This window comes from Panthera onca, chromosome X, assembly GCF_046562875.1.
Source record: "Panthera onca isolate mPanOnc1 chromosome X, mPanOnc1 haplotype 2, whole genome shotgun sequence".
NCBI lineage: Eukaryota > Metazoa > Chordata > Mammalia > Carnivora > Felidae > Panthera > Panthera onca.
The window spans coordinates 101,988,716-102,010,394 of NC_138357.1; the positions used below are offsets into that span (position 1 = coordinate 101,988,716).

Genomic DNA, 21,679 nt, shown 5'->3' on the forward strand with positions numbered 1-21,679 from the left:
TGTTCAATTTGCTATTTATATTTGTGAATTACTTTACAAATATTAATCTAGTCACTGTGATTTAAATCGTACTTCAGTCATTTTGTCAGTACTTAATTTTTCATTCCTCTTCTAGTGAAGAGATTATAGATATTTACTGCATCGTAACCATGGCCAGCTCATATTTACTTGTGATTTTAGTACAGTTTTCTTTTATATTGTACACACGTCTCTCTTTTACAGGGGATAATCCATTCTCTTCTGCCTGCCATTATTTCATCAGGCCCAACCATTGTCCTACTTTGGCTCCCTAAGCTGTAGTGTACTCCCATCTTTGCTAAAATGCACTTTGAGAACCACTCCTGCTTAATTTCTCTCAGCAAGACTATTTGGATCATCCCCATCCTATAAATTCAAGAAGTCAGAACTTTCCCCATTAAAACATACAATTCATGAGGCTGGAGGAAGTTTGGAGGTCGAAATTCAGTTCTGGGGAGGTTTCCCTTCTGTTCATGACCAATTCTCTTCTTTGACCAAGTCACATGCCATCTTCCGATGTGTGATATATAATTGCTGATTTGTTAGTTCTGCAAGGACCATGCATCCTCCTATGGAGAATGTTTCGGACAAAATCCGTTGTTGTATTTACGAAGTGCTGTTCACATGTGGACCATAAACCGTGCAGAAAAAGCAAAAGGATAACTAACCATAGAGCCACTAAAAATAACTTTAAGATTCTTCTTTAGAAGCTCAGAAAAATCTCATTAATAAGTACTTTAATGCCTTTTGATTGAACACTCTTCCCAATTTGATATGTCATTAATGTAGAGCCTGGTAGCTGGACGGGACATACAGAGGATAAGAATTAGATTTATTTAGGGTCTTGCCTTCATCTGTCAGATGAAGAAAAATTCCAGAGAGTGAAAATGAACTGGAGTTTGAGTCTTTGGTGCGCCGTTTGCTCTTTTTCAATTTTCAGATAGATCTACTCCCCAATGACTGCTGTCACAACAGCCACTAATGGGTTTCTCTAATCTTTTTTTTTTTTTCCTTAGAAATCAAAGTTGTGTGCTCTTCTATTAACCAAGTTACATAGGGTCTCAAGGCATTTTTGTTAGCTCATACTGCTTAAAGCTATTATTTTCAGCTACCCCAAATGTGAAAACAGTAGTGCAGGGTTTTATAAATCTGAAGACACATGCAACATGCACTTAAGTGTAAATATATCCATTTAACTGCAGCGCTGCATTTATTAAAATGGTGATAGTGAGTCAGCAAGAGCAAAAGATACAGTTTTCACCGCCTGCAATGGTTTGCAAATGAGCTATCTGCTCCTTCTGACCTGTTCCCTGTGGTGACCAGCAAACATCACATGCACAACCACCAGGCAGAAAACACAGTATCTTTTGTTGTTCACCACTGGATCTACAAGTCCTAGAACAGTACCAAGCAGTTAATAGACACTCAATGTGAATCTGTTGGATGAATGAACGACAGTCTTGTAAATCCAGATAGGGACTCCGTGATCTAAGATGACAAAGCATTGTTAAGTTAATCTAGCAGTACCAAGCCTAAAAGGAGAAACAAAATTAGCCTCTTTTATATTGTATTCTTGGTCATTGATTTAAATCATCCAGACATAGGTGACTTCTAACAATCTGTGCACATAGACTAGCATGGAGACATTTATGCTATCTGGGTTTGGACATACTGAATTTTAGGCCAATCACTTATGTATGTGGCAGGAAATCCACATGTAATTAAAATGTTAGTAATATTTTGCGTACACTGAGCTTGCATTATATGGTAAAACACTGAATTGGAACAGAAAAGACTTAGATTTAGATCCCACATCTGACTCTTGTGTCCTTGAGCAAATCATGTAAGTCTCAGTTTTCTTAACTTTGAACTGAAACTAATGATAATACCTGTCTCAGCCTTTTCAGCTGTACACTTGTGAAGATAAAGTGAAAGCATGTAGGATTATGTGAAAAAATTCTTGTAAAAATGTGTAATTATATAAATGTCACGATTTGTAAAACCCGTCTACTTCATCAAATACCCAAAATCTTAAAAATCATTATAAATTAAATTTTTATGGAAATAATCTTTTAAAACTGGTCTTTTAAAAAGCAGTAAACCTTATACAATTGCATATTTATGTGTAAAATACTTTAAATAACATGTTGACAACAGCATAAAATATACATAAAGCTGTTTCCAGATTTGGCAAATAGCCTAAAGTTTAAAAAAAAAAAAGTTTAAAGTCAACGAGAATGCACGGAGTCTAAAAAAACTTGTTTTTGACAAAAACTTCTTTTAGAGAATCTTATTTATGCTCATTTTCTTTTACTATATTTCCAACGCTAAGTATTACTTATGTGGGGGCAAACTTTTCCATTCTTCAATTAATTTCAGGTACTAAAAAATAATTCTTTGTTCTGTACTTCTCTTGAGGTTGTGAAAACTCTAGATCATTCCAAGTTTCTCTGCGCTATGGCTTTTACCAAGAATAAGATGCTGTTTTTTCAGTTTGTTTTGTTGTTTTGTTTTGAGTTTTGTTTTCCAGTGAAATTTGTTGAATTCATTTTTTCCCAACTCTTTTTCAGTAATTTACAATTCTTTGTTCAGATTACAGAACTATGAAAAAAAAAGAACTTGATTTAAACTGTTTTAAAGCATTGAAGCTTCTCTTTCTTGGAGTTCCGAGATTTATCTTTATTACTTATTTTTTTTTTCCTTTTGCCATTTAGAAAAGCTACTCTGTATTCATTTTCCTGCTTACGTCGGTAATCATGACCACATTAATACTATAATAGCTTTCAGTTGAGCCTTATGAAGTGACATTATGTAGATCAAAATGTTCAAATATTGGCAATTGTGTATAGTTCATTCTAATTCAGTGACTTTTCTCCAAGTCTACTTATTTCTAAATCCTAACGCATATTGTTTAACATTCAAGGAAAAGAACTAAAAAGTTTCTTTTGTAAACCACATGTAATTAATGGGCACCATTTACTCCCAATTCCCAAGTTGAATTTGCCACACCTTAGACAAAAGAGTAAAGAATGTTCTCAGCATTTGGGGTATCTGTGGGGCTTCCACAAAGGTAAAGATAGGAAGTAGAATGTTAGGATCCTCCTTCTGTATCATGTTTTGTTTTGTCATTCTTAAATTTTAGTTTAGGTTTATCTCAGAACGATGATATGAGACAATGGTTTTGTTTTCTCTGTCCCCCATCAAAAACACTTACGATGGAATGCATGTTCTCCCAACATCAACAACATTAATCATGTATAAAATAGGTAAAATATTACCAAAGAGGTTTCCTGTTTTTTTTCCAAAATAGAGTACGTCATTTGTATTCTTACAGACTTAAGTATATCTTGTATAGTAGCTATCTATGAACTTGATTGATTACTCATACTGGATTTTCAGTTCTTTGTCAAAATAATAATATGCTCATGATGGCATATGTATACTGGATAAAAAGAGTGTAAAGGGAATAGAGGAAAGAAAAACATCCTGTCCACAGTTTTAAATCCCATTCCTCAGTGGTAATCATTTCTTTTAGGTTTCCCTCGGTTGCTATATTGCCTTAGAATTTTTCTCCATAAAACCTACCTGCCCCTCCTCAACTCAGTTACACAAGACATAAAAGCATGCCCTGGTTCTAAAAAAATGGAAACATAGAATGCCATATGTCTAATTTTGAAGAGAAATAGCATTTGCTTCCTTACAACTCTGCTTTGCTATGTGCAAGAGCCAATTTTTCTATCGAGACTTTCAATAAAGTGATTTAGACAATGTGCGCAACTCAACACAAAATGTACCTATCGCAAAATGACTTGTGAAATTGTTTCCAGTTTAGCTGGTGCTGATGGACTAGATTCATTGTCTTTGAGGAATACTTGGGGCAGTAAAGTGAAGGTTTTACATTTTTCTTTTCTTGTCGATGCTCTGTGGCATGTGAGAAACATGGGCCGAGGTAATTCTGAATGAAGGAGTTAGGTATCTGAGGTATCTGAGGAAACCATGGAGCAACTTAGCCAGAAATGCAGATGGACTGTTATTCTTCTATTTACTCTAATAGCGAAATAACCAGTAAAAGTGAAATAGAATAAACAGGGAAATAACTGAAGAGCTCACAACATCTGCTGGGACCTGAATGCGTATCTGCCATGGTTCAAGAACAGTGTAACAAAATCTTAAGGTTCATTGATTCCATTCAAATTGGATTTTCATAAGCAAGTTAAGATTCAGAGCTTCAACTCCACTTTTCCCTTCAAATCAACAAATACTTATTAATGCTCAAATACTGGGTTTAACACTCTAAAAGAGAAATATAAGACTTGATCTCTGCACTCTCGTAATTTGTGACATTAATGGGATACACATATCAGAGTTATGCAAACAAGTTAGGAAGTAACAGAGGGAGGAAAGGCATAGTATAGCCAAAATACCGTATAAGGAATATGTGAAACAGAATTCATGAGGAGGAGAAAGCAATTCAGAATTTAGAAAGCTGAAGCAGAATAGTTTTATAAAGGAGAAAGCCCTTGAATATCTGTAGTTGGATGTAATTGGAATTTGGACAGTACTAATAGCTACCACTCACTTATTTTGTCCCAAGACATGTTTTAAATTCTTTGCTTATGGTGAGTCATATGGTCATCACAACAACCTTATGAAGAAAGCACTCTTATTATACCCATATTCAGAATTATCCCAGCTAGAGATGGTGGTGTGTATCAGAGCGGTGGCAGGGTCAAATTCTGGACACATTCCAAAGGTCGAGCTCATAGGATTTGGTGGCCACTTGCGTGTAGGCTGGGAGAGAGAGAATTCGAGGATACCACGAATAATTTTGTCATGACCAACTGGGAGAATGGAGCTGCCGTTAAACTACGTACTGTGGGCGATTGCAGGAGGATCAGGTTGGGGGAAAGATTTGGTATAAGTTTAGTGGTGATATGTTAAGCGTAAGATGTTTATTAGACATCCACATGAATATCAAAGAGACAGTTGGATAGATACAAGTCAGAGTTCAGAAGACGATCTCGATTAGAGATGTACATATGGGGAAACGTAGGGGTAATTTCTTAGCTCTTCTTCCACACTTGCTCACAATATGTATCTTTTCCTATGTTCATTTCCCAACCCTCTTTCCTTCTAACCCCACCTTTGTGGACAATCTCAGCCCCACGCCCATGACTTAAATATCAGTTTGACACAAATGGATCTTATTGGCGGAGGTAGAAAGCGGGAGAGGCAAGATGCCAACATAGCATCAAAGACCTATTGCTAATAGGGCCCAACAGAGGTGGCATCTGGCAGATGTAGGGACTCAGCCATTTAATGACAGACTCTGCTTAAGGCCACAGCAAGGTGTCTGTGGACTAAAAGAAATAGGATGGCAGAGGTAGACAGAGAAATAGAGAGGAAGCTGAGGCAGAGCCAAATGAGGTAAGACTAGGGACGCCAGGGCTATGTGATGAGGATTATGCATAACAGTACTGAATGCTGCAGAGGAGGCAGTGAGGAAGCTGTTGATGAACCAATAAATCGAATTTTCCTTCAAGAAGTAAATACAGTAAAAAAAGAAAAAAAAAGAATTACAGGTGTTTATAACCAGCTGCTCACATGAGTCACTTTGAGAAATGAAGACTAAGGAATCACTTGGAAGCATTTATATATCTATATTTGTATCAATATCTATTTTTATATTTATATATAATGAAGTTCAGTGTACTTCAAACCAGAATGTCATTATATGGGTGCAAGTCACCTTCAGGGGAAAGTATGCTAAATAATCAATTTCATATTTTTCATATTATCTTGTATTTTAGTTTATATGTTTATTTCTCTGGAACTGCATTATTTCAATTCTAATACAGATTTTTTTCCACTTGGTGGAACATTTTTACTAAGGGAACACTGGCAAAGTTTGAAGTAAAGATTTTATAAATAATGTCTGCATATGTTATTACAAACTTTCAAATAGAAGACAAAATTTCAGATTAATGTTTGCCTACACATCCTATAATCAACATATTTAAAATCCTGCCTTGGTAAGAGGTTTAAGCTCATGGAGGTATGTTTGATGTTACTCCTTGGTATAAATAGGATTACAGATGCCTGTAAATCATAAGCATCCTTATTTTTTAATTGTGTGCTACAGTTTAAGCAAGTGCTGACTTGAATTTTCTGTTTGTATATGTGAGATGCCCACTTATTTTCTTGACTACAGGAAAGATACAATGGAAGTGATGGTATGTTAAATATTAGAGACCATACTGGCACTCTTAATGGTACTCTTAATGGTATTTTTGAGACAAATACGTAAGACACAAAATTAAAATTTCAGTAACTTCTTAAAAGTTTATTTTCATCAGAAGTGATTTATAATGAATTCACTTTATCAAATACCACCATCCCCTACTCCAGCCCTGTTCAATTTCCACAGTATCTCCTTTGACATTCATACAAATAGGCTTACCATTTAGGTGGGCAAAGCCATGCTCTGTAATGAAACATTCTGACAGCAAAGGAGTAGTTGCTGCTTTACCTTAAATGGAAGAAAAACTGAACAGCAGAAATCCGTCCCTTATGATAGAGAAGACAGCATTGTGAAGAGTTACTTGAGAACTTTATCTCAACCTGATTAATTGGCAAAGAGGTCCCTTGTTTCGTTCCCTAGATAAATGGTCTGTAGTGTCTAGTTTCTCCTTTTAGCCCAATGAAGGCACTATTACACGGTACTTGAATCAACAAAGTACTTTTAGGTTTACATTGTTTGTGTTATGAATCCCCTTTAAAAAACTGCTTCTCTCTCGGGTGCCCAGGTGGCTCAGTAGATTGAGCGTCCAACTTCAGCTCAAGTCATGATCTCATGGTTCATGAGTTTGAGCCCCACATCAAGGCCTTGCAATGACAGCGTGGAGCCTGCTTTGGATTCTCTGTCTCCCCCACTCTCTCCCCACCGCTCCACTCTCTCTCTTTCAAAAATAAACATTAACATTTTTTTTTTAAAAACCTGATTTTCTCTAAAGGGAGGTTCATGTTTTTAAATATCATTTATGTCAAAGTTTAAGCTCATCTTATCATGTCTGTGTTTTCAAGGAACTCTTATTTAAACCACCAGCTTTTCAACTGGAAGCCTGACTTACAGCATCATAGTTCATAATCTTCTCTTTTCTCCTTATTTTACATACCCAGACCTCATCTCTCAGCTGAGAAAGTTATTTCGCTGTCTAATTTTTCCCTATTAGCAGTGTATAAATGAGGGTCTTATTTGACTTGATGCCATGAAGCAGAGCGGCAAGAATGCTATTTTAAAATACCAAAGACCTAAATCTTATGCACTCATGTACAAGTGCCTTCCGGAAATGAAAGTTTCCTTTGGCAGTAAGAGTGACTAACAAACCTCTGACAGAATCTAGATGGAGGGTAGGGAGGTTAATTCCTAGGGACATATCAGAATTAAGAGAAAATGTTGACTAAACAGGGGGTACCGCATGATTTTGCCATCATATTTTCAGGTAAGATAAGGAACTATTCAGGGATAGACATGAAAATAATATATGCTGTAGTGATCCTAAGGATTTTTCTATCACCATAGCAACTACAGGGACTATGGTTTCATTTTTAGAGGGTCAGAAACTATAAAGATCACTTATTTCTAGACAAACCAAAATAGTAAAAAGCTATAAAAGATCTCATCTTTGACTTTAAACTGTGGAAACTGCTACAGAATTTTCTTTGGTGCATATACCATTTTTCTGTGTGCAGTGCCTCAGGGACAGGAGTATGTGTAGGGACTTTAAAAAAGGATTTCCTGGACTCCAGCCAATTTTGACAGCATTCTCTGAGAATGCACCAAGGAGCTATTATCTAGATATCCAGGGAGTGTGACATCCCCTGCCCCAGTTTTTGCTTTTTGCTTTTCTCATTTAAGATAGAAAGTTTTCCTGCCTTTGCAACACGCTGCCCAGCATTGCTAAAACCATTCATAACTCGATTCTGAGCAATTCTACCATTTTCTAGAGAACTGGGGCCTCTCCAGAGATTTGGATTAAAACCAGGAACTTTGGCAAGCTCAGATCCTCAGAGAGAAAATATATTTACCTGTTTTGTGTGTGTGTGTGTGTGTGTGTGTGTGTGTGCACGCGCGCACATGCACACACATAGACACACAACCCACATCAAAGCCATAAGTAGATGACTTCTGTTCTGTTGGGGAAAATCCTCCTTCCCTTCTCTTAAATTTTATCCCCATTGGAGATCACAGCTATTTATTTTAATTGTGTGGGTTTCCAACGTGAAGGCAAACTGGTTACACTGACTGGTCGCCCCAGTATAAATTCAGGTAATCAGCCTTCCAGTCACCTGGCTTTTGGTGTCACATGGAGAAATTCTCAGAGTTCTGAATTGTTGCCCTTGGCCTGGCAGCCATACTAAAATGGAGTCCACGATTTACATCGTCAGGAGTTGAGCCAGAGCAAGTGGTAGTGAAATCAGGATGCCCAGGTCAGTCGACTTAACAGAAACAGCAAAGAAGTCTTGTTGGTGCACGTTCCTGGCACCTGACCTAATCACGCTCCTGGGATAGCCCTAACTATTCTACCCAAGGCTGCAGGTTCAGAACTGTCAGAAGATGATATGGAATTTCACCACGTGAATCAAAGAGAAGAAAGCATATAAGGCGAATGTTTGATTGCAGTAATTTCTAGGGCACTGCTAACATACACTGAATCCATTCTGTTCTTTTGAAATTTGTGTTGCATTTTCAGGCTTGGGTAGTAAACTTAACCTCAATAGCAAAGTGTTGTATGTCAAATAAAGTGAACCACAATGTAACAGTAAGCTATTTTCAATTTTGTAGTGAAAGACAGTGACAGTGGAAGACTGTCTGCTCTATCCAGGTTTATAGTTTCACACTATGAAGATGGTGAAATTGCTCCAGAGAAGATCACCGATGACTTCCTGAATAGCCAGTTGCCTTTTCACTCCTGTTCCCAGCTGTGTTAGGCTTGTTGGCAGCTCCCTCCATCCTTCCTGATACACTTCCTTCCCTTGGTTTTGAAATACTGTACTCTTCTGGCTTTCCTCCTAGGTCTGATGACAATTACTCTTTGGGCACACTCATCTCCTTCCTGGACCTTCCCTTTTCACAAAGGTTCATCCTTAGGCAACCTTGCTTCTTACTTTTTTATTCCAACAAACTTCTCTGAGCATTCTGACCGTCTCTTGTGCAATGAAATAACACCTACTAGATTCCGGTGGCTAGCAATTCTGTATTTAATGCTGGTTGAACATAATTTTAACCTGCATTCCTCTAGACAAGTAATCTCACAATTTATTTCTGTGTTGGTGTGCCTCCTTTCCTTCCTTCACATGGTAATACTTGACCTGTCGGGTAAGTATTCTGACCACATTAAATTGGGTTGCTTAACAACAACAACAACAACAACAACAAAACAAACAAATTAAGGCCTCCCTATCATAAGGTGTACAGGGACTTAAAGAAAACACCTTGGAATTTTATAAACAACCTCCTTCCCTCCCTCTCTGTCTCTCTCTCTGAAATTTATTCACATCACCCATACCCATTGTGTCTTACCCAGTCTCTACCTGGGAACACAGCTGCTTTTTTTAGAGTCCTAGCATAAGCAGTGACTTTCACCCCTTACAACTTATATTATCTCTGCTCTCACTTGATTCTATAGATTCATCCTCCACAAAGGCAGGTCTTCATGCATCACAGTCATGAAGTCTTAAAATGAGGCAGGAATACTTTCTAAGATCTGCCATAACCTCTCTCCTGATGCCCTTTGTAAGCTGTACAGTTTGTTTGAGAGTACCTTCTGGGAAGCTGCACGTTCAGCAATAGCCCCACCCTATCTGGCCGAGTCTCCATCTCATACACTGTTAAAATCCTCCCCAATTTTGTGTGAAAATACACAAAAATATTCCTTTTATTGATACTTATTAAGTTTTTACATTCCTATTTAATTTTTCTGACAAGAAACATAGAGAGCACATCATGAATTACTCAAGAGCATCTTAGCACCAGTGCACATGCCCGAAATCTTGTGGGACAATGCAGTGAGGGCCACGTGTTTCTCTGTGCATGCAGGCGTTGCAGTATGGGAGAGACCCCCTAAATTTATGGATATCAGAACTTAGGTAAAGCAGCCGGCATATCTGACAGAAAGAGGGACAGAAACAGAGACCTTTGCTCCAAGGGGTCAACACATCCTCTCCAGACAGAGGGAAGGGTTTAGGTGTATTATTCTCAGACTGTAAGTTGGAACATAAACAAAGGGATGTGGAAAAGGTATGTTTCCAGATCTTCCTGAAGCAATGCACTAGTCTGAAAAACCATGGTATGTTTGCTATTCAATCATCCTTTAACCCAGATGCCAGTGCTCTTTGCTCAGAAAGCCCAGACTGTGCAGAAATGGGAAAAGATGTATGGCCCAACAGTAGTCACCATCTCATTTCTCTTCTAAAAAATCTGATGCCAGCTGCCTATGGGATATCTACAGTCTGAGGCCCCAAAGGCTTCTCAATGTGACCACATGTAAAATGGAACATATCACTTACACACACACACACACACACACACACACACACACACTCTCTCTCTCTCTCTCTCTCTCTCTCACACACACACACACACACACACACGCACACAGACACACAGACACACACACACACACACACACACACACACACACAACCTCTTGATCCATCTCAAATCCTTTTACTCAGTGATACCACTATTCTTCTGGGTGCCCAGGCCAAAAACCTGGGGGTAATTAGAGTCTTTCCTCTTCTTCACTCAACACACAGCCACTGACTTCTGCCAACTTTTCTTCCTAAACAACTTTCTGAATCCAACTCAAACATGAATACCAACCAGATGGTCAGTCACATTAATGGTTTTGTTTTTAATTTTGTGTGTGTGATAATGGTAGTATGTGTACTTTCCTTGATAAGAATTCACATACTTGGGAAACATGCTTAAGTATTTATACATAAAATATTATATACATTTCAAAATAATCCAGTCGAGGAGGTGAATGGGCGAGAGTATCATGAAACAAAGTTGTCCATGACTTTATAAGAACTGCAACTGGACAATAGGTTCATGGGGAGTATTTGTACTATTTTCCTGCTTTGTGAGTATTTGAAATTCTCCATCATAATTATTTTATGAATCATTGTTCCTCACTGGCTACTGAATTACATTCAGAGGTTTTTAAACACATTACTAATCATCTCTTGCCTCTTCCTCCTGACCCATCTTCTGCTAATCTTCTACATTTGCAAAAAGTCAGTCAAGTATGACTGCTCATATTCCCTGTCTTTGTATGTGTGTAGCCTAGCAAGCATAATGCCCTTCCTACTTTAACTACTCAGCTTTGTCCACTCCAAATTATACTTCTTTCATGAGTCCTCAGTGTGTGGGCAAATATGGTGTAGGATTTGTTCCTCCTCTGAATTTCCAGAAAATATTTGGTACCACTTAGACTACTCGTGAAATTCTTTCCCGTCATCTAGCTGGTGCTTCTGTACTATTATTTTCCCTTCACTTCTCCAGACCACACCCTTCCTTACTACCACAATAGCATCAATTTCAAAATTCTTAAAATAAAGCAAATGAAACTATGTTTTACCTACCTTTTCTTTATATATATTGATCCTTGTACATGGAAGAACTCAATAAATGTTTGCTCAATTGACTTGTCTATAACAATTCAGATGAGTCAAATAACCAATTGCATACTTAGTAAGACTAGCTAAATATATAATTTTTGAGAATTTTTTTTGAAAATCAGTATTTTAAAGGTGTATATTACATAATGAACTTGTGGTTGGTGACTTTTTTCTCTCAAATGTAATGTAGATAAAAATTTTGTAGTTAACTTATAGGATATGTTTGTTTATTCATTTAGTCAACAAAATACGTTGAATACCTACCATATGCTAGGCATTGGTTTAAGTTCCAGAATCCCAGTAGAGAGCAAGACAGATAACATTCCCTGCACTCATTGGGTCTAGTCTCGTGGTGTAGAAAGACCAGTAGATATATAATTTAATGTGAATCATAAATAGCATGTAGAAAAATGAAGAATACAGGGAATACACGGTAATTAGGGCTGCTATGTAAAATAGAGTGGTAAAGAAGTCTCTTCGTAGCTGAGAAAGAAGGAGGGAACTAGTCATATCAATGTCCTAGAATGAAAGGGTATTTTTGGCAGAGAGAACAGCAAGTACCTTGAACACCAAGAAACCTTGAAGCAAGAAAATGCTTGGCATACTTGAACACAAAAAGGTTAATGAGGCTGAAATGTTCTAGACTCAATAGAGACTAAGAAAAGATAAGATTAGAAGGTAGACAACATACAACCAAGTAATTTAGAACTTTGTAGGCCATGGTAAAGATGATGGGTTTGATGAGGATGCATTAGACGATTTTGAACAGAGGAGAAATGCGATCTGCTTTATGCTGTGAAAAAATCTTTTCGGCTCTTGTGTGGAGAATTGACTAGGTGAGAAGCAAGACTGGAAGCAGGAAGTTCATTAGGTAGCCATTGCAATAATCCAGATAAGATACAATCATAGATTAGCTCAAAGCTATAACAAGGGAGGTAATGAGAAGGGGTCCAATTCTGGACAGGTCCTGGAAGTAGAGTCCACATGATTGTCTAACAACTTGCATACTGGAGACTAAAAAAAAAAAAAAAAAAAAAAAAAAAGGTCAAGGATACCTCTAAGGTTGTCAACCTGAATAACAATTAATTGATATGTCATTTACTGAAATGGGGAAAACCATTAAAAGAGAAGGATAAAGGGGTGCAGTTCACAATTTGGCTGGGGTTACATTAAGTTTGAGATGTTCATGGGACATCCACATGCCAAGAAAACAGTTGGATTTGTGACTCTCTTTTCCAAGTTGAGGTCAGGGCTGGAAATAAAAGTTTTGGAGTCATCATTGTATAGAAGGTATTTACAGTCATGTGAGCAAATAGGAGTATAGATAGAGAAGGAAATACATGTCACAACGAAGCTAGAGCACTCCAGTATTAAGAGGTCAGTCAGAGAAAGATTCAGTAAAGGAGACTGAGAAGCAGTGGACAAGAAGGTAGAAGAAAAACCATCAGAGTTCAGGTTACAGAAGCCAAATGAAGATAGAGTTTTAAGATGAAGGGAGTGATTCAATTGTATTGAGATGAGAACTGTGAATTACCTACTCAATCTGAGCCTGTTGAAATCACTGGGCTTCAGGTAGGATGATTTTAAAAAGTCAGTAAGTAAGAACTGCAAGACTGATCAACAGTATCCAAATGATGGAAAGAGACCAAGTGCCTGTAGACTGATGAATGGATACAGAAGATGTGGTATATATGCAATGGGATATTACTCAGCCATAGAAAAAAGAAATGAAACCTTGCCATTTGCAACAATGTGGATGGAACTAGAGCGTATTATGTTAAGCGAAATAAGTCAGTCAGAGAAACACAAATACCGTATGATTTCACTCTTATGTGGAATTTAAGAAACAAAACAGATGAACATAGGAGAAGGGAAAAAAAGAGGGAGGCAAACCATAAGAGACTCTTAACTGTAGAGAACAAACAGACTTGCTGGAGGGAAGGTGGGTGGGGGGACGGGCTAGATGGGTGATGGGCATTAAGGAGGACTCTTGTTGGGATGAGCACTGGGTGTTATAGGTAGGTGATGAATCACTAAATTCTACTCTGGAAACTAATACTGCACTATATGTTAACTGTCTACAATTTATATAAAAACTTGAAGCACTAAAAATAAAGAATCGCAAGACTGTTATTTCTGGGGTTTATAAATTTCTTTTTTTTTCTCTTTACATAGACAGCTGATTCATTTCTGAAAGTGTTTCAAATTTTCTATATTGCAGAACATAAAAGACAGCCTGCAACAAATCTCAGGTCGGATTGACATCATTCACAATAAGAAGACAGCAGCCTTGCACAGTGCCACTCCTGCAGAAAGGGCAAAGCTGCAGGAAGCTCTCTCACGGCTCGATTTCCAATGGGAAAGAGTGAACAAAATGTACAAGGACCGACAAGGGTAGGTAATGCTTTTATTTTCCTGAATTATAAACTTATTTTCAGGGAACTCTGGAGTTCTTTCCAGTGTTTTCCATGGAAAGGTAGGGAGGAAGAGAAGGGAGAAGTATTACTATCATTGGAAAAAGGTAAGTGGAGCGAGAACAAATACTGATGAACAGACTAATGAGCTTCATTCTAGCACTTATTCTCTACTGAGGTTAACCTTATGTCGGAGCATTATTTCCTTTGAAAATTTCACGCAATGTTAAAAATAGGTTTTGTTGGTTAATTGAAGTGGTTTAAAAAAACGTGCACTCAAAAATGTGTATCTTTGGTCAAATCTGTGTCCTATATAGTTACAACATACTGATATTTAGATTTATATGTTTGAAATGTAAGCTATCAGCGAAAAGTTGATTCTCATTTATTGCTTCTATTTTGAAGGTGGTCCTAACATGTTGAAGTCCCCCTAATCTTTTTGCTATGATGAATTTGTGAAGTTGATTTAAAATGTTTTCAGTGTTTACCTTAATTAACATATCTAGCTTTTGACCAAATTTTCAAAAGTTCATATGCATTCTTTAGCCTCACACCACAAGAAGGTAATATATTGTTTTCTTTTCAAATTTTAGGTTAAAAGTTATGGAGTCCTAATGATTTAAATTTAAAACAGTTTTAAAGATTTGTAGTCTCAGTACAGTCTTCTTTATTCTAAGAGAAAATAGAATCATGTTTAATAATTATCTCGAACCTCCCTAATGACTCTCTTACCTATCCATTTTGAAATATCCTTACTTCTATTTTAGTTCTTCTTTTACTACAGTGGGTTTCTAAACTGGTACTTATAGCAGAAATCTCACTTATTTCTAATAATCATTCCCATTTTATCCCCAGTCATTTTTCATCCAGAATTGTTTTTCTGACGTGTAAGAGCTTCAGTACTGGAATCTCATTCTCCTTACTATAAAGTACAGACACTTAATTGGACATTTAAGGCCTTCACATGACCCTTGTTTTTTTGTTCAGCCTTCTTATCCATCCCTGCCTGTCCTACAACATCTCCAAATTCTGTTCCAGCAGTATGAAATTGATTTGAAGATTCCCAAATATTTTGCGTCCCCTCTGGCCTTTGTCTCCTACAGGTCTCACCTATGAGTTGATTATAAAATCTAGGAACTTAAATATTCTTTAAACATTTAGTGTAATATCAAATCAACATTCCATTTACGGATTTTGCAAATATTGCCAGACTTGGTGGCTGCCCCCGCAGAGTGCCTGCTCTGAAGTGACCTACTCCTAGAACTTACAACATAGCAATCAGTTTGTTTACTTTTCTGCCTACTACACAGGCTCTTTATTTTTTTTTAATTTTTTTTAACATTTATTAATTTTTGAGAGTTAGAGAGCGACAGAGAGAAAGCAGGGATGGGGCAGAGAGAGAGGGAGAAGCAGAATCCGCAGCAGGCTCCATGCTCCGAGCTGTCAGCACAGGGACCAATGAGGGGCTCGATCGAACCCACAAACCATGAGATGGTGACATGAGCCGAAGTTGGAGGCTTAACCAACTGAGCCACCCAAGTGCCCCACCTTTTTTTTTTCTTTTCGTACAAGCTCCTTTAAAGACAAGAGCCATATTTTATTTTGTGCAATATTCTCAGGGCTAATATGGTACATTTGACTCTTGAGCAATTCAGGTTTGACCTGAAAGGGTCCACTTGTTGTTTTTTTGTATAGGTAATTTTTTGATAAATACAATATAGGAATATGAATGTACTTTCTCTTCCTTATGATTTTTTAAATAATATCTTCTTTTCTGTAGTCTTATTTTGTTATAAGAATACAGTGTATAATACATAAATAAAATACATGTTAATAGATTGTGCTTGTTATCAGTAAGGCTTTCTGACGACATTAGGCTGTTAGTGGTTAAGTTTTGGGGGAGTCAAAAGTTGTATGTGGATTTTTGATTGCCCAGGGCATCAGCACCCCTAAGACCCACACCATTCAGTGGTCAACTATACTGAGTTTATTTTTTTTTTTTTTAAATTTTTTTTTCAACGTTTTTTATTTTTGGGACAGAGAGAGACAGAGCATGAACAGGGGAGGGGCAGAGAGAGAGGGAGACACAGAATCGGAAACAGGCTCCAGGCTCCGAGCCATCAGCCCAGAGCCCGACGCGGGGCTCGAACTCACGGACCGCGAGATCGTGACCTGGCTGAAGTCGGACGCTTAACCGACTACGCCACCCAGGCGCCCCTCAACTATACTGAGTTTAAAGTGGATGTGTAGTGTGTCTGGATTCAAGCTTCCTCCCAGAAATCTGACACTATTTCTCCCTGGATCATCTAATAGTTTATCTCAAAATACTGGAAAACATTTGATCCCAGGGAATCCGAAGCCAGTCTTGGTAAGACAAAAGAAACTCAATGACCCTGCGTATACACTTGCAAAAGGCAAACTTAGCATGCCACCACAGTGCACCTTTTCTCCTTATCCCACTGTGAGTCATTATGAGCCTCTGCCAGCTACTGCAGTGAGGTCAATGCCATCCCTCTTTTTAGGGGTGTTCATTCGACTCTTGGGGTGTTCCTGTCTCTGTTCTTTTCTCTCTGTTTTCTCCTAGCCATCCAGATCAGCAACACCACCCCCTACGAACCATGGAAGGTTCTGGAGTAGCCAGTGCCTACTGTGATTTGTAGGCACCGACCACTCTTGCACTAAGGCAGAGAGGTGAAACGTTCTGCTCTTTGAAGCTTCTCTCCCATATTATATATGTCATATTTGGCCATTGAGCTAGGTATTCCCTTCCCACAGGCTCATACAAAGGTTTCCCTTTCACTTTACCTCCAACCATAATGGAGTTTCAAAGAAGCAGAAGCACTAATGCCAATCCACTAAGTGGGTAAACTGAAATCTCACCTGAAAGCTAGGGTCTTTCCTATGTCTGGCAAAGGATAGAGTACCTCTAACCCTATTAGACTCATTCTTTTCTTATACCCAGTGGCTGGAATTAGTATCCTAATTTCTAACTTGCCATTTCTAGGAATTGGTCAGGAGCTCTTCACTTTCTTTTGACTTCTAGTCTAGTCTCAGGTAAAACTGTTTTAAGTCATTGCTTATGAGCACAGGCTCTAGAATCCAACCTGTTTTGGATTCCAGCCCTTGCTGCTGGCTAGCCATGGGCCCTTGAGCTAGTTCCTTTACTTGGTTTGATTTACAATTCCTCTCTATATAAAATGGGATAAATATATTTTCTAAGCCACAGAGTTCTTATGAGGATTAAGTGACACATTGCATGGAGAGTGCTTAGTGGGTTGCTTATACATGATAATGACTCAATTAAGCTTGACAATTTTGATGATAAAAATGATGGCATTTTGGCTTTGGTAGTCTTTATGCCTTCTAATTCATTCTTATAGTTTTCCCATTTTCCTGAGCACCACATAGAGATTACTAAATTTAGTCCCTGCTTGAAGAACTCTCCATTCCTGGAGAGAAATTGGACAAACAGGCAGTAAAATATAGGTTAATAAATATGAGCTATGCCAGATGACTAGAATAGCATCCCTGGGGAGTGGAATAGGGACATCTTACTCAGAATCTGGAATAAAGCAAGATGTATGGACCATTCAAGGTTCTGAGTCACAACTAACAGAAAGTGACTTTTGGTTACCTTAGAATTATCTAATTTATTGGAAGCATATCAGGTAGCTCATGGAATCGATGGAAGGACCTGAAATCTAGGTTTAAAACTCACAAGGTAGACCAGGAGAGGCTTCCAGAAACACATCTAGCATCAAGTTACTAGATGAATGTGAATTCTAAACTGCTGGCATAGCCATGGTCCACTGGTGCACCAGAGGTACCATTGCCAATGGATATTGCTTGTGGCTATCCCTGCCAAAAAGTATCTAAATTATTACTTCTTTTCATGTCATTAACTTTAGAATTAAGGTTTCTTACAGAATCATCTGATACAGCAGAGGATGGATTTTTTTTCTCTAAAGGGCCAATTAGCAAATATCTTAGTCTTTGCAGGCCCTATAGTCTCTTTTACAACTACACAAGTCTGCTGTTGGGTGCAAGGAATCACAGATGATACATAACTTAATAGGCATGGCTTGTTCCAATAAAACTTTATTTGCAAAGATAAGTGGCTGAGGGGTGCTGGGGGGCTTGGTCCCTTAAGCATCTGACTTTGACTCAAGTCATGATCTCACCTTTTCCTGAGTTTGAGCCCTGTGTCAGGCCCTGTGCACAGAGCCTGCTTGGGATTCTCTCTCTCTCTCTCTCTCTCTCTCTCTCTCTCTCTCTGTCCCTCTCTCCGCTCACACTCTCTCTGTCTCTCTCAAAATAAATAAATAATTTAAAAACATTAAAATGAAAACGAAGGTAGTTGCTTGACCAGATTTTCCTGGTAGGCTTTAAATTGCTAACTCCTGTTGTAAAGCAAGCTTAGGTCATATAAGTAGGCTCTAACTGCCACGGGTAAGGGAAAATAAATAGCTGGAGTTTGGATTCCATTGTAGTGTTAGGTCATGTCTCCCACCAAGGCTCATACAAAGGTAGATTATTGAATCTTTGGAGAGATCAAAAGCTATACTTTCATAAATAAACACATTTCCCGTACAGCATTCATGTTGGGTCTCAACAAAAATGTCCTGAATCTTTTAATAAGCTAACCCTTGAGCCAGTAAGAAGGGCTATATTGGTATATTGTATGATAGTGTATTAGTCAACTATTACCCTAATATAGTGGTATCAAGCACCTCAAAACCCAGTGACTTAAAACAAGCATTTATTCTCATGGCCACGTATGTTTAAGTTGCCCGTGGTTTGGCTGAACTAGGCTGGGCCCAGCTGGGCAGCTGTTTCAAGCCGTGGGTTAGCTGAGGTAGGCTCCCGGATATGTGTTGGTTTAAGGTCAGCTACCTTTTTCTGGACCCAAAATGAAGGGTGGCATGCTTTTCTCCTGACAGATCGCCAGAGCATGGACCAAATTTAACCTCCCTTGTAGGCTTATGCTGATGTTGTGGAGCACTTGTGGCCTATGTTGTCATTAAGTCCAGTCACATTCCTTTGGCCAAAGCGAGCCTGACATCAATAGAGTAGCAAAATTGTCTCTTCCTACAGTGGAAGGGGAAGAGGAGTGAATATTTGCTAGACAATAATCCGAACTATTGTTGATAGTTAATAATTAATAATAAAGAAATTTTTACAGCTAGAAACGCCCTTAGTGATTCTGTCCTGCTTCATTGTTTTACCGGGAGACTAAATTACAAAGATGTTAAATGGCTTGCCCAAACACATATTAAATAGCACATCTGCATATTTCCATTTCACCAGAATGTTTAGCTCTAATAGATTTGCGTAGTTTACACTCACAATAAGTTACAAATATGGGAAAATGCATTAGACTCTTTGCATTCCTTAGGCAAAGGTTTTGAGACCATCATTAATCACCAAATTCATGAATGCTATAATGGCAGAACTCAACTTTATTAAATGTCCTAAAGTAAAACAGACATTATTTTTTTAGGTGACGGCAAGTAGAGAATTAAAAGCCAGAGTGATTTGTGACTGCTCACTCATTATCTAAGAGACCTGCTTTCATACCTTCTCTTCTGGCAAATAGAATTTCATCATGTGTCTCAGTAAAGTTTCACATCTCCAAAATACTGAAAGTGACTTTTTTTTCCTGTGGAAACACGAATACTAAACACAATAAATATTTACCTCATGAATCTCATGTATCTGTATACCTATCCATGTATATGGAGATATATATATATCTTTGAAAACGATATATATATATAAAATAAGCATTTAACTTTATGGGAAATTAATATTGCTGCTAAATTCTGTTTTCATCTAATTCTTGGTGGATGCTCACTACTTATGAAATATATCTACAGGAAACATGTGAAAAGAAAGAAATAATTAACCAAAGATCCACCTTGTATTAGAGAGATACATTCCTTTCTTTCTCTGAACAAATACTTAAGGAGTGCCAGGTACTCTGTTGTCTTTACTTTCTTTCTGATACCATTAATGAACTTGCCCCATTTTCAGGAAATTACTCCCCAAACCTAAGAGGATAGCACAGTTCAAATGAGATAATAAAAACGAAAGCAGTTTCTAGACTACAAATTGCTGTACAGCCATAAGATGGCATTATTGTGTAGCAACACAGTTCTCATCTGACATCAAGTAAGTGGCTTTTTAAAATCGGTATTTCTCCATGGAATCCCATTTAGTCAGATACTTTGGGATGGCTCACCCATACATGTAAGTAGTTAAGTTCAAGGTGATTCTGAGCTTTAGATCTGATGTAAAGAGGACATGAGAGTAAAGTAGTGATTCTTATAATACTGAATTTATAGAGCAAAAAAAAAAAAGTGTAAAAAATTGGGGACAGCAGAGTGAGGACATTTGAAAAATCAAATTCTATTATCAGTGATATTTCATAAAGTAATGAAAAATAATGCTGCAGAAAAGAATCCAGAGGCACAAGAATCCATATTGTGGGAGTCCATTTTTGTAAAACTCAAAAATGGGCATTTGGAGGTTAAAGGTCAAATACGGTGTCCTTTGTTGAAGAGTAGTAATTAACAAGGGCAGGAGCAGATTTTGGAGTCCTGAGTGATGGTTCATCTCTTTATCTGGATGTTGTTTGTATTGATATGTTTTTATTAAGAAAGTTCATGAAACGATGAATTTGTGATTTGTACACTTTTCTGCATGTATGCTATACTTGAATGAATTTTACACTTAAAATTTTAAAATAATCAATAAATACTTTTTTAAGTACAGGAAAGACCTAATCTCAATTTTTTTTAAATGTGTAGCTTACAGAAATGCATATTACATGGTTGTACTTTTGGCATTTCACCGTGGACCCCTGAACACTTTATAATTGACCAGTACCTCCTCTCAGATAATTATGTGGGCACTACTGTTCTAGAGAAAGTTTTTCCAAATTTACCACCATCATGCTGGGATCACAGTGCCACATGTCAACAGGATGCTGGGGGATGGACAGCAGGAAGCTGCTTCCCCAGGGATTTCTCCTTTGTTTAGCTCCTTTATGGCCAAGACCACAGTGTTGAAGCACTCACAGACTCTTGCTGCCATTTGTACTGCATGAAGGAAAGTGAGACAATGAAAGAAATGAAAGGGGAGAAAAATAGGAATAGAAACGAAAGAAATCTGATTTGAAGAGAAAGTGCCTTAATCATCTCTGTATTCAGACTAGGGAATGAGCATGTAATTCTGCAAGCCCACTCCTTTTTTTTTTAACATTTATTTATTTTTGAGAGAGAGAAAGAGGGAGAGAGCATGAGTAGGGAAGGCGCAGAGAGCGAGGGGGAAACACAGAATCCGAAGCAGGCTCCAAGCTCTGAGCTGTCAGCACAGATCCCCACGCAAGGCTTGAACCCGTGAACTGCAAGATCATGACCTGAGCCGAAGTCGGACCGACTGAGCTACCCGGGCACCTCAAGCCCACTCCTAACACAACTTTCTCAAAAGCTTTTGCTCTCTCACTTGTAATTTTTCCACCAAGACATTCAGTAAATAGTTTTCTCTCATGTCAAGGTGAG

General features: G+C 38.0%; 1 protein-coding gene across 12 annotated transcripts in view; it reads left to right on the top strand.

Moving 5' to 3' along the window:
- Positions 1–21,679, top strand: part of DMD (dystrophin) — a 2,113,538-nt gene that overhangs the window by 976,248 nt on the left and 1,115,611 nt on the right. For all 12 annotated transcript variants that reach the window (XM_081792827.1, XM_081792829.1, XM_081792824.1 and 9 more), the window contains one exon: positions 13,925–14,097. In XM_081792827.1, the coding sequence (XP_081648953.1) occupies positions 13,925–14,097 (173 nt within the window). The remainder of the gene's footprint in view (positions 1–13,924; positions 14,098–21,679) is intronic.